We start from the raw sequence: 12,765 nt of genomic DNA, 5'->3' as shown, positions 1-12,765 counted from the left end.
CATTTGCATAGAGGCCTGGTCCTAACATTGGCATGCTGACTAAAAATTGTCATTTCTCCAAACACAAAAAAACAAGATGCATGATCTAGGCCAATCTGTAATGAAATTTAGAATGAATAGAAATAGATTGCTTGGGTAAAACCTACCAATCCTGTGAATGCAGGTTTACGTTAAACAAAAATAGCAGTCAATGCTAAGAGATCCAACCTTCCTGAAACAGTGCTGAAAAGCAGCCAGAACAATGCTAAGCCCATCTCTGCAGGTTTAAACAGAGCTGTGAAGTTGTAGCATATGTAAAAGTCCATGTGCTGGGTATAAGATCAGCATTACTGAACTTCACTGAGCTCCCTGGGTCCTGCCACTGTGTCAGGGTCTTGGAGGAAAGCTGTCGTGTCCCACAGACTTAGGGGTGCCAGTCATTGCCTATCGCCAAGCCACATTTCCACATGAGCTGTAGGAGGTAGTGAATTCCTTGGCGCCTGAGAGTTTCTTTAAATAGTCAGCTTCTATTAATAGGGATGGGTTATGTTGACCATGGGGTTGGACATGGTTGGTTCCCTCACTCAGTGCTTTTCTAAGACCTGCTGGGTGGCACAAACATTTAACAATGATGACTACTAACTGAATGATTAGAGGTTTGAATCTACCCAAAGGTGCATCATAAGAAAGTCCTGATGGTTTAGTTCAGAAAAATCAGCCATTGAGATCCCTGTGGAGCACAGTTCCACTCTGACACACGTAGGGTTGTCATGAGTTGGAATCGACACCACATGAACTGGTTTAGTGTTTTGTTTGGGCCCATGAAGGGTGCACTGCTGCCCAAGGGAGGTTCCTTTCTAGTGGAAGTGACAGAGTAGCACGATAAGCAGGAGTGAAAAGGACTAGGGGCAGGGCACAGTGGTGGGGCCCCAGCTGGCAGGGTCTCATTGGTGTGGGATTTTCCTAAGGGGACACTGGAAGGCAGCCAGTCAGGGAGAGAAAAGAGGCTAGGGAGCAAGACCCCAGCCCTACCCTTGGCAGCTGTGGTGACAGTGCCCCTGTCTTCACAGGACTACTTGGATCTCGCTGCGTCTACTCCATCGGACGCACTGCTCTATGATGATGGCCTCTCAGAAGAGGAGACTCCCCTCGTGGACTGTAATAATGCTCCCCTCCCTCGAACCCTCCCTTCCACATGGATTGAAAACAAACTCTATGGTAGAATTTCCCATGCATTTACTAGATTCTAGCAACAAAAAACCAATTTGTTTTCTCTTTGCTCTATCCTTATACTCTGTGATGCTTTTTGGGAGTGTTTCTGGTCTGAATGAAGCCAAAGTCAACCCTGAAGCCTTTTTATTTGTAATTGTTTGACTTTGCATCAGGTTTATATTTAGGTATTTTGCAAATTGTTTTTTCTTTTGTTTTGTTTCATTTTGTTTTTTTGTTTTTTTAAAAAAGGATGTGAAAATAAGTGTAAATACCACAACACCCAGGAACTTAAGATGATCAGGGAGAAAGAGATCAAGACGGGATTCTCAGGGGATATTGAAAAACTGATAGCTGAATCACTTCTGGGTGGCTGTTAAACTCACACACTTCTAATTAAACTACTTGGATAAATTTGCCAGATTTGGGGTGGCATTTAATTTACAAAAGAAGCCACCACCGCCACCTGGCCTGTTCCGGCCCTCTGGGCTAGGGGTGCAATGGCTCGGCTCCATGGAGTGGCAATCCAGGTTTCAGGAGAGTAAACACACACTGCCGTTTTCACATCCTTTGACTCACTCTGTCATGACAATTGTCGTCTGTGAAATCAATGCTGACAGCTGGAGCAAATGTTTTTTAAAAGAACATTAGTCTGTGGTGTTGTGGTCATAAGATGGACAGTAAATACGGTTCTTGTCAAAACTCCTCCTTTTGTCTTCGATTACATATTTGAATTTTTTTCTATTTTCATCATCAATTGTTTTAAGATCTTGGAGTTTCAAGTATTTTTCAGCAGAGACTGTTCCTTTCTGCATGCCTCTTGAATCAATGGTTAATTGCTGGCTGTGGGTCTAGTACTTATATTACATTTGTCCTAATGATGCTGTGGGCTCACCTGCATGTGCCCTCGATTTGGAAGGTCCTCTCCACCACTGTAGACTTTGACAGCAGATGAGCAGTTTCCTTTAAGATAGAGGATTTTTTTAATAGTGCAGAAGTTTTCGGTTGCAGTCACCCACTTTAGTACAGCAGTATGCTGAAACCACGCTGCCTTAGAAACAGAGATAACAGATCTGAGAGTTTGAAGTCTATAAAAGTCAAATTTAGTAGTTCCTCTTAACTTTTCATTTTTACTAAAAGAGCATTTTGTTATTTCTCCTAAATATAACAGTGTTTTGGAAACCTGGATCACAATCATTAATGTCATTGGCACAGAAACCAGAAGTTTGGTTTGGACATCAAAGGGAGTTTTGCCAAGGCCTTACTGTCTGCACATGGAGTTTTGGTTCATCAGTGCAGAACAAATTATCTGTTTTCATTTTTAGGCATGTCAGACCCGAACTGGCCTGAAGAGAGTCCTGTACCACTCACAAGATTCGCTGGCACTAACACTGTGTTCCCAAGATATGCAAATGATAGTGTATATGCTAACTGGATGGTTTCACCCTCAGCGGCAAAATTAATGGACAAGTTTGATAGTTAATGTTTCCTTGTAAAAGGTGATGGACTCATAAGGGAAGGCAACATGCCAGGAACGGAGAGGCCACTGGCTCCTTCTTTGTGCAATTTGAGCTGGTTAAGCCAACATTAATTTCCAAGGTGGCAAATTCGTTTTCCATGGTTTATTTCAACTGCTTTCCAAAGTGGCTTTAATCATGAAACCTGGTGAAACATATCAAACTGGATAAGAGTTTTAAGTCAAGTGTTTATTTATTCTCTCTTATTCAGTACCCTGCAGTGTCCAGGGTTGGTATGTGTTATCAGTAAAGACCATATATTTTATGCTTACAAGTCTTTAGGTCCATCCCTTGTTTGAAAAAATGTACCTGAACTGTTTGATCTTCCTGGATGCCACCAAACAAGGGAACAAGATTTAACCATGAAGCACACTCACAAAAAGGCAGCAGGAAAAAAAAAAGGGGGGGGGAGCTCAAAATCTCCTTTTGTTTCAGAATCAGAACCCAACAAGGTCTTAATGTTGGTGTGGTGGTTGTGTGCCACCAAGTCAGTTCCAACACATAGCGACCCTGTATAGGGTTTCTGAGGCTGTAAATCTTTATGGGTGCAGAAAGCCTCATCTTTCTTCCATGGAACAACGGGTAGATTCATACTGCAGCCCAGCTCATAATCCACTATGCTGCCAGAGCTCCTTGCAAGGTCTTAACAGGGGTATAAAAAGTCCTGCCAAGGCTGGAGAGGATGAGGAGAACCTCAGGAGAGCAGGACAGGCTTCGTCTCACCATTTGATATCCTGAAGATAAATTTTAAAAATTATATCACCTTTCCTTAGGAAGACACTTGATTTTGATCATGTTTAAAATGATTCACAGATTTAGCACAATGGAGAGATTTGATACCGTATTTACTATTTAGACTGGCCAATGTGAGGGGATAGAGCCCACAGATCATTTGTTCCCATGACATCACTGCAGCACTCGGACATACTCAGCAATGAGTGGCCATTACCCTTGCACGGGAATGGCACAGAGAAGGTGGATGTACGAGTGGAGTGGCCTCCGGCTGATAGCAGATTTCAGCTACTGTCGGTCCCGTCTCCATCAGCTTTCTACTCAGTGTCTGTAAGCCTCCGAAAGCAGTAGCACAGCCCATGCCTTAACAGTAGGTGAGGACTGTGTTCGGTTTAATTTGTGTTTTATCAACTTCCTTATTAAAGAGCCAGTTCAACTAGTTACATTAGAATTAGCATTAACAGTGACCAAGGACTGCTACACCTGTGATTACAGTTCTGATGTGGAAAAGGCAATGTTTTGGCTCTTATAGAGCCTGTATGAAAAGACATTTATATTAGCTCTTTTTGTGTTTGTAATTTACTGCTGCTATAGTCCTGGTGTTGTGTTTTAGTAGAAGCTCTGGATTGTTAATGAAAAGGTTGGCAGTTCAAACCCACCAGCCACTCTCGGAAACCCTATACAGGGTTGCTCTAAGTCGGAACCAACTCTATGACACTTAACAACAACATAGCCACAGGGTTTTTGTTTCATAGGTTCTGACAATGACCATATACTTCTTGTTACTCTTCAGAGTTTGCTAGTGGTCACACATACTCAGAACACTCCTTTAGTTTGGTGGGATGACTGTCAGGAGGTCCTGGGGGCTTATCATCTGTCACACACAACCTGCGCCTCTCTGTAACTTTGCAGGAAAGGCTCAGATTTAAAGTACTGCAATCAAACTTAAAATACTTTTATTGTACTACTATATTTTATAAAGATTTCACAAAAGCAGGAAGGCTTGGATGAATTCTGTGATGGAGGCTCCTGGGTGTGCATGTGCACACATGGCCAGAAAGGCAGAAAATACTTACTAGGAATGTGATGTGGCATTAGGTTCAGCCACTTTTCAGAAACACTGTGATAGTTCTTTTACAAATATCTACAACTGTAGCAAACTTAGTTTTCGGATGTATTTAATGATCGTCTTGTTCAATGCAGAAATAATGATAAATTTTCTGAAATGATTTGAAATGCCTACTAATTAAGTGTGAATTACTGTAGCAAGTTTGCTCTTTGCAAAGTGAGAACCCCATGCTACACAGCTGACCCAGTGGTGGGGTGTTAGCCCTCACTAATAATCTAATTAATTGTCTATTCCTGAGTTGTAAACATACCCATATTTATCAGTCCTGTCAGGAAGACTTTTCATAAGCATATATACAGAAGGTATTAATTATAAAGTATTACTGAGTATTAAGTAGCAATCTGTCAGTTATTAACATTTGTAAAACCTATCTATGGAAGATAATTTGATTTTGTAATCAAGGTGACTGAGAAAACAATTTTCAGTTATGTAAATAAAATCATGTATCTTGAAATGTGTAATCTTATTTTCTTAATTTCCTAGTTGTAAACATTAGACTTCAGATTTTGATACTTCAGTATAAATATTAAACTATCACAAGGAAAGAAGGTCAAAGAACCCCAAAGAGTTCTTTGAAAGGAACTCACCAAGCCATGAAAGGAAGTCACCAAGACATACTATAATCAAATTTTCCAAAACCAAAGACAAGGAAAGAATCCTGAAAGCAGCTTGGGAAAAATGAAAAGTTACCTACAAAGGAGAAACAATAAGATTAAGCTCTTATTTTTTCAGCAGAAACCATACAGATAAGAAAATAATCTATAAGTTATGATATTTTTATAAAACTCTGAAAGAAAGACATTGCAAACCAAGATTTAAATACCCAGAAAAATTGTCACTGTAATACAATGGTGAAATTGGGACATTTCCAGATCAACAGAAATTATGGAAATTTGTAACAATCAGACCAACCTTACAAGAAATACTAAAGGAAGTTCTTTGGACAGAGAACCAACAATGGTAGACAACAACCTGAAAATAACATACATGAAAACATCACCCAGAAGCCAACCCAAATATAGAAGTATCCAAAGTAAAATAAACCTACAATCCTGGAAATAGGGGAACAGAAATATAAATTTATAAGTAAAAATAATTACAAAGTAAGAAGATGAAATAAATAATGTAATAATAGAACTTTCTAAAGTAGAGGAAGTCAAAATAATTTCAAAGCAAAACAGATGGATTTAAGTTTTGGAAGGAAATAATAAATTATAAGATAATGTCAAGGTAAATTAATAAATCTCATCAGCAAAATATAAAAGAAGAAAATCATAAATATATGGTGCTCTTGTTGAGTGCCATGGAGTTGGTTCAGACTCATAGAGCCCCTATATAGGGTTTCTGAGGCTATAATCTTTGAGAGAGCAGAAAGTTTCATCTTTTTTCTATGCATAAATATATAGGCAATAGTAAAAGAAAAAATATATTTAATGAGGAAAATTATAATAAAACCCACAAACAATGAACTCAGCACAGAAAATTAAGTAGAAAGAAAAAAGCAGTACTGGAAAACACTACATAATGACAGCAATGAGTTCATACTTATCAAAAATTATGCAGATTGCAAATGGAATATATGAACTAATCTCTACAGTTTATAGAAAACTATAACACCTCTACAAAAAAAAAAAAAAAAAAAAAAATCAAACAGGCACAGGACATGAACACACACTTCAGCAAAGAAGACATTCAGCCAACAAGCATATGGAAAAATGCCCATGATAATTATCCATTGTTGTTGTTTTTGCTGTTGTTAGGTGCCATTGAGTCAGGACAAACTCACAATGACCCTATGCACAACACAACAAAACACTGCCCAGTCCTAAGTCAACCTCACAACTGTTGCTACGCCTGAGCCCATTGCTGCTGCCACTGTGTCAATCCATTTTGTTGAGGGTCTTCCTCTTTTTCTCCAACTTTCCACTTTACCAAACATGATATCCTTCTCCAGGGATTGGTCCCTCCTGATAATATGTCCAAAGTATGAGAGACAAAGTCTGGCCATCTGGTTTTCTAAGGAGTACTCTGGCTGTACTTCTTCCAACACAGATATGTTTGTTCTTTAGGCAGTCCATGATACTTCCAATATTCTCCTCCAACACCATAATTCAAATGCACCAATTCTTCTATGGTCTTCCTTATTCACTGTCCAACTTTTGCATACATATGAGGTTACTAAAAATACTGTGGCTTGAGTCAGGTATACCTTTGTCCTCAAATTGATACCTCTGCTCTTCAACACTTTTAAAAGGTCTTGTGCAGCAGATTTGCCTAATGCAATATGCCATTAAACAGATGCAAATCAAAACAACAATGAACTATCATCTCATACCAGTGTTGATGACAAAGTTTTTAAACACAAAAAAACAGAAGACAACAAATTCTGGCAAGGGTGTGGAGAGACTTGGACCCTCCTAAATTGCCCACTTGGGGACTTTAAAATGGTTCAAACACTCTGGAGAATGATATGGCACTTTCTCAGAAAGTTAGAAATAGAAATACCATATGACCCAGCAATCCCTCTAATTGATATATATCTACAAGAAATAAGAGCCAGAACACTAATAGATATGCACACACTGATGTTTGTTGTAGCACTATTCACAATAGCAAAAAGATGGAGACAGCCTAAAAGCCCATCAATGGAAGAGTGGATAAACAAACTTTTGTACATATACACACAATGTAATACTATAGTGATGAATCTGCAAAGCACCTTATAGCATGAATAAACCTGGAGAACATTATGCTGAGTGAACTAAGTCAATCACAAAAAGAGAAATATGGTATGAGACCACTATCATAAAAACTCTAGAAAAGGTTTTCATACTAAAAGAAACATTATTTGATACCTACGAGGGATGGAAGGGAAGGGAAAGTAATTCACTGACTAGAGGGTAGACACATGTTAACTTAGGTAACAGGGAGGGTGATAAACAAGAAAGGGGAGGACAATGTACAAGAAGAGGGAGGTTAGCAGAAGAATGATGATATAGGTGAAGACACAGAGAGGTATGCAAGGGTTAAACAGGATAATGGTAAATAGTGATAAGTACACAACCTTAGAACAATGGTGTTCTGTGTGTAGATACATGGACAGAGACACAGACTGAATGGGTATGGGAAGAAAAGTGGGATATATATATTTCAAACTCATACATTTGTGTGGGTGGGTGGGTGGGTTGGTGTTTGTGTATCCCACAAATATATGAGTTTGAAAGGAAATATTTATATATGGGTAACCACAGGGGACTGGAATCATTGAGATGAAACAAAGTGTATGATTTTTTAAATGTAACACTGATGATCTTGTCTGTAAACCACTCAATTCACAAAAAAAGTTTTAAAAAGAGAGAAGAGAGTATCTGAAAAGATAAGAAAACAGGATCATCAATATGCTGTCTACAAGAGACACAGCTGAGACACAAAGACAAAAACAGTCTAAACTTAGAGTTGGGGAAATAAATAAAGGAAACAGCAATTTAAAAAAAAAACAGGAATAGCAATATTAATTTCTGATAAAATAGACTTTAAGGCAAAAACCAGCATAACAGATGAAGAAGGACATTTTATGATTAATGGAAACTGAATAACACCCTGATTACAAACAACTGGGTAATATAAAAAATAAAAAAATGAAATTAAAAAAAATTAATTGAATCAAACAAGAATGAAAACAACATACCAACATCTTTGTTGTTGTTGTTATGTGCCGTGGAGTTGGTTCTGACTCATACTGACCCTGTACAGGGTATCTGAGGCTATAAATCTTCACGGTAGCAGAAAGCCTCATTTTTCTCCCATGGAATGGCTTTAGACCACAGAAAAATCAATGCTTAGAGAGCAATTTGTAGTAATCATGAAAAAAAAAAATCCTAAAAGAAGGAAGAACCAAAATCAACACCAAACATCTCCAAAAATTAGAAAAAGAGCATCATAACAAGCCTACCGCCATCAGAAAAAAAGAAATAATGAAAATTTAGAGTAGAAATAAATAGAAAAAGAATAATGAAATTGATAAAATATTGGCAAATCTAACAAAGGAAAAGAAGGAAAGATGCAAAAATTTAAATCAGAAATGAAATGGGACAATATCACAACAGAGCCAACTAAAATAAAAATGATAATAGCAGAATACTATAAAGAATTGAACAATAAATTTTAAAACTTTGAAGAAATGGACAAATTTCTAGAAATACAGTATACTCAAAACTAACACAGACTGAGGTAGAAAGTTTCAGTTGACCCATAACAAAAAACTGAAACTGAATAGGTCATTGAAAGATGCCCTACCAAAAAATGTCAGCTTCACTGGCAAGTTCTACTAAAATTTAGAGAAGAGCTGACACCAGTTCTATTCAAACTATTCCAGATATAGAAAAGGATGGGATATTCCCTAATATACATTTTATGAAATAAGCATAACCTTGACATCAAAACCAAGCAAAAACATCATTTAAAAAAGAAAGTATCCCTCCATGTACATAGATGCAAAAATTCTCAACAAAATCCTAGCCAATAAAATCCAACAACATAAAAAAAAAAAAAAAAAACCCATCATGACCAAGTACGATTCATAGCAGGCATACAAGGGTGGTTCAACATTAAAAAAGCAATCAGTGTAATTCACCGCATATAGAAAACAAAGAAAAAGGACCATATGATTTTATTAGTCAATGCAGCAAAGGCATTTGACAAATTCTAACACCCATTGCTGATAAAAAAAACAAAAAACAAAAAAAACACTTAACAAAATAGGAATAGAAGAGAAACTCTTCAACATAATTAAGGAGATATATATAAAACCAACGGCCTACATTACTCACAATTAAGAGAAACTTAAAACATTACCTTTGTGAACAGGAATCAGAAATACTGTATTGGAAGTATTAGCTTGATTAATGAGGCAAGAAAGGGAAATAAAAGTCATCCATCCAAATTGACAAAGAACAAGTAAAACTATCTCTATTTTCAGATGATATGATCCTATATATAGAAAATATTAAAAGCTCAGCACGAAAATTACTGGAACTATTTGAAAGATTCAGCAATGTGGCAGATCACAAGAGCAACATACAAAAATCAGTGGGGTTTCTTTATACTAACAATTAAGAACTCTGAAAATGAAATCAGGAAAACAATATTATTGACAATAGTCACTCAAAAGATGAACTACATAGAAATAGATCTAACCAGAGAAACAAAAGACCTATACAAAGAAAATGACAAAACACTACTAAAAGAGACCTACATAAAAGGAAGAATATACGATGCTCTTGGATAGGAATGCTTGTTGTTTAGTACCGTCAAGTCCATTCTGACTCATAGTGACCCTGTATAGGGTTTCCAAGGAGCAGCTGGTGGGTTTGAACTGCTGACCTGTGGTTCACAGTCTAGTGTTGATCCTACAGCACCACACCAGGAGGGCTCACATTGTGAAAATGTTAGTATTAACCCAAAGTGATCTACAGATATAATCTAATTCTGATCCAGATTCCATCATCATTCTTTGTTGTTGTTGTTATGTGCCGTGGAGTTGGTTCCGATTCATAGCGACCCCTACACAGGGTTTCCGAGGCTGTAAATCTTTACGGGAGCAGACCGCCTCATCTTTCTTCTGCAGAACCGCTGGTAGTTTCTTACTGCTGACCTTGCGGCTCACAGCCGGATTCGTAACCACTACACTACCAGAGCTCCTAGCAAGATAGAAAACTCAACCATCATCTTTATATGGAAAGGAAAGAGGCCCCCAGATAAGGAAAGCACAACTGAAGAAGAAAAACAAAGAGGCCTCACTATTCCTGGTCTCAAAACACAGTCACTGGTACTGTTACAATGACAGACATGTAGACCAATGGAACAGAATTGAGATCTCAGAAGCAATTCTACCCACCTATGTACAGCTGATATTTGAAAAAGGGCCACAACTCATTAAATGGAGAATAGATAATATCTTTAACAAATGGTACTGGCAAAATTGGTTATCCATTTGCAGAAAAATGAAACAGTACTCATCTCACATCATACACAAAAATGAACAGAAGATGGATCAAAGAGCTAAATGTAAAACCTAGAACGATGAAGGCAATCAATGGAAAAATAGGAAAAAATGTGGGGACCCTAATTTGATGTGGTTACATACCATCCATTCAGTTCTGATTCATAGCGACCCTACATAGGGTTTCGGAGGAGGGGCTGGTGGGTTTGAATCACAGACCTTGTGGCTCAAACTGACCTTGCAGTCCAGTGCATTATCCTGCAGCACCACACTAGGACCCTGATACATGACATAAATACACTATCAAACATAACTGAAAATGCACATACAGCAGAAGGTAAACTGGATGACTGGGACCTCCAAATAATTAGACTCCTGTGGTGCTGTGGGATAAGGAACTGGACCTCAAGGTCGGTTTGAGCCACAACATCAGCAGTTCAAATTCACCAACTGCTCCTTGGAAACCCTATACAGGATCATTGTGAGTCAGAACCAACTAGAGGGCACTTAAGATCAACAACCTGCACAGCAAAAAAAAAAAAAAATTCATGAAAATAGTAAATAAAGAACCCACAGAGTGAGAAAATGCTGGGGGCCAGCCCCGACACACTTATTAGGGGGGCTCACGAAGGAACGTGTGGAGTCAGCTGAAGAAAGAAATCACACTGAGTCGATGATTTGTGCTGAATTCTGATGATGATGATTTTAATGATTTTTAATCTGTCTGTTAATTTTTTCAGCTCCTTATATACCGTTACAATACACTATGATCTCATACACAATCAATTTCCTTGAAGCATTACACAAATGATCTTGTTAAAATACCTTAATTTTTCTGACATCCTAAAATGTCAGGTTAACCTTAAAACATAATTCTAAATCTTAACTCCTATTTCTACCCTCACCTATTACTTTCTATAGATTCATTAATCACAACAAGTACCTAAACATTATTTGCTATGTTAACTGACAACACAGTTGTTTCTCATGATTGATTAAACAAGAAAAACAAGAAGCATTTAAAGTTTTGTAGTTAAGAAGAAACGGAACAACTTCCTTATACTAAAAACTTCTCTATACAAAACATCTAGTTAAATTTCTGCTTATGATTTATTACTATTCCCTTAGCCCTAAATTGCATTTTTAGCTAATTTTCTAGAGGTCTTAATGTCCCTGACTGAAACTACACAGAATGTTGAATGTAATCTTAAATTTGGACTGGCAAAACTTTAGCTGGTTTTTCCTAGTGGTGAAACTTATTGTTTGTGTGAAAAACATTCTTTAGGACTATGCATGATTTAATATGGTGTGAATGTGCCTAAAAATCAGTTTCAAATCTCTAATATAATTTTTACTAAGATTCTACTGAAAACTTTTATTATAAAATCAAGAAAATTAAAAATAAGCTGATTAAAATAAAGGGACAGAAACTGCAGAATCCCCACATGAGATCCCTCCTCGGGGCCTTGCCTTCCAAGGGGAGACTCATTGTAGCCTTGCTTAACAATGAACCCTTCATGCTTAGGGTCCTCCGCCACTCTGCCCTTTGGTGACATGGCCTCTGATATTGTTGCAATGTATTTTTTATCAGAGCCATCATGGCCCCTACCTGTAATATGATCATTGAAGAATTCTACTAAAAACTTCTATAATAAAATCAAGAAAAATAAAGAAAGAACTATTCATAAAAGGAAAAGACAGAGACTTCAAGTCCCCTCATGAGGCTCTCCCTGGAGCTTTGCCAACCAGGGAGACACTCGATTGTCGCTTTGCTAAAACAATGAGCTTTTCATGTGCAGGGTTTCTCGCCATTCTGTTCCTCCGTGACATGGCTTCCGATGTTGTTGCAATGTATTTCTTATCAGAGCCATCATGGCCCCTTCCATCTCGTCCCTTTTTATTTTTTAAATGAAGCATACGAATTTCTCATTGAACAGCTGTAATGGTTAACTTTAGACAGGGAAAAAATTAATATAGGTATGATTGCAAAAATAGATGCATTAATGATTAGTGTTCAAAAGGAACTAGTTGAGAAAGTGTTCCTAATTGAGTTGACTAAAGATGCAGCAACCTGATCTAAGGAAGTGGATTGCAGATGTGCCTGACTAATAGACCTAATTTGTGAATGTAAAGCCTGCATATTGAATGAAATGCCAGAATTATTCCAAATTCCTTCAAGATGCGATTGAATTTTAGGC

At 37.6% G+C, this 12,765-nt stretch overlaps 1 protein-coding gene across 1 annotated transcript in view; it reads left to right on the top strand.

Annotated features, from left to right (window-relative positions):
- Window positions 1-2,753, top strand: part of RET (ret proto-oncogene) — a 76,796-nt gene extending 74,043 nt beyond the window's left edge. The window contains exons 19-20 of the mRNA XM_006876148.1: window positions 1,050-1,197; window positions 2,514-2,753. Of these exons, the coding sequence (XP_006876210.1) occupies window positions 1,050-1,197; window positions 2,514-2,671 (306 nt within the window). The 3' untranslated portion in view covers window positions 2,672-2,753. The remainder of the gene's footprint in view (window positions 1-1,049; window positions 1,198-2,513) is intronic.
- The last annotated feature ends 10,012 nt before the right edge of the window (window positions 2,754-12,765 follow it).

The sequence above is a fragment of the Chrysochloris asiatica genome, unplaced genomic scaffold (assembly GCF_000296735.1).
Source record: "Chrysochloris asiatica unplaced genomic scaffold, ChrAsi1.0 scaffold00356, whole genome shotgun sequence".
In the NCBI taxonomy this organism is placed as follows: domain Eukaryota; kingdom Metazoa; phylum Chordata; class Mammalia; order Afrosoricida; family Chrysochloridae; genus Chrysochloris; species Chrysochloris asiatica.
This window is presented reverse-complemented; position numbering and strand designations above follow the sequence as displayed.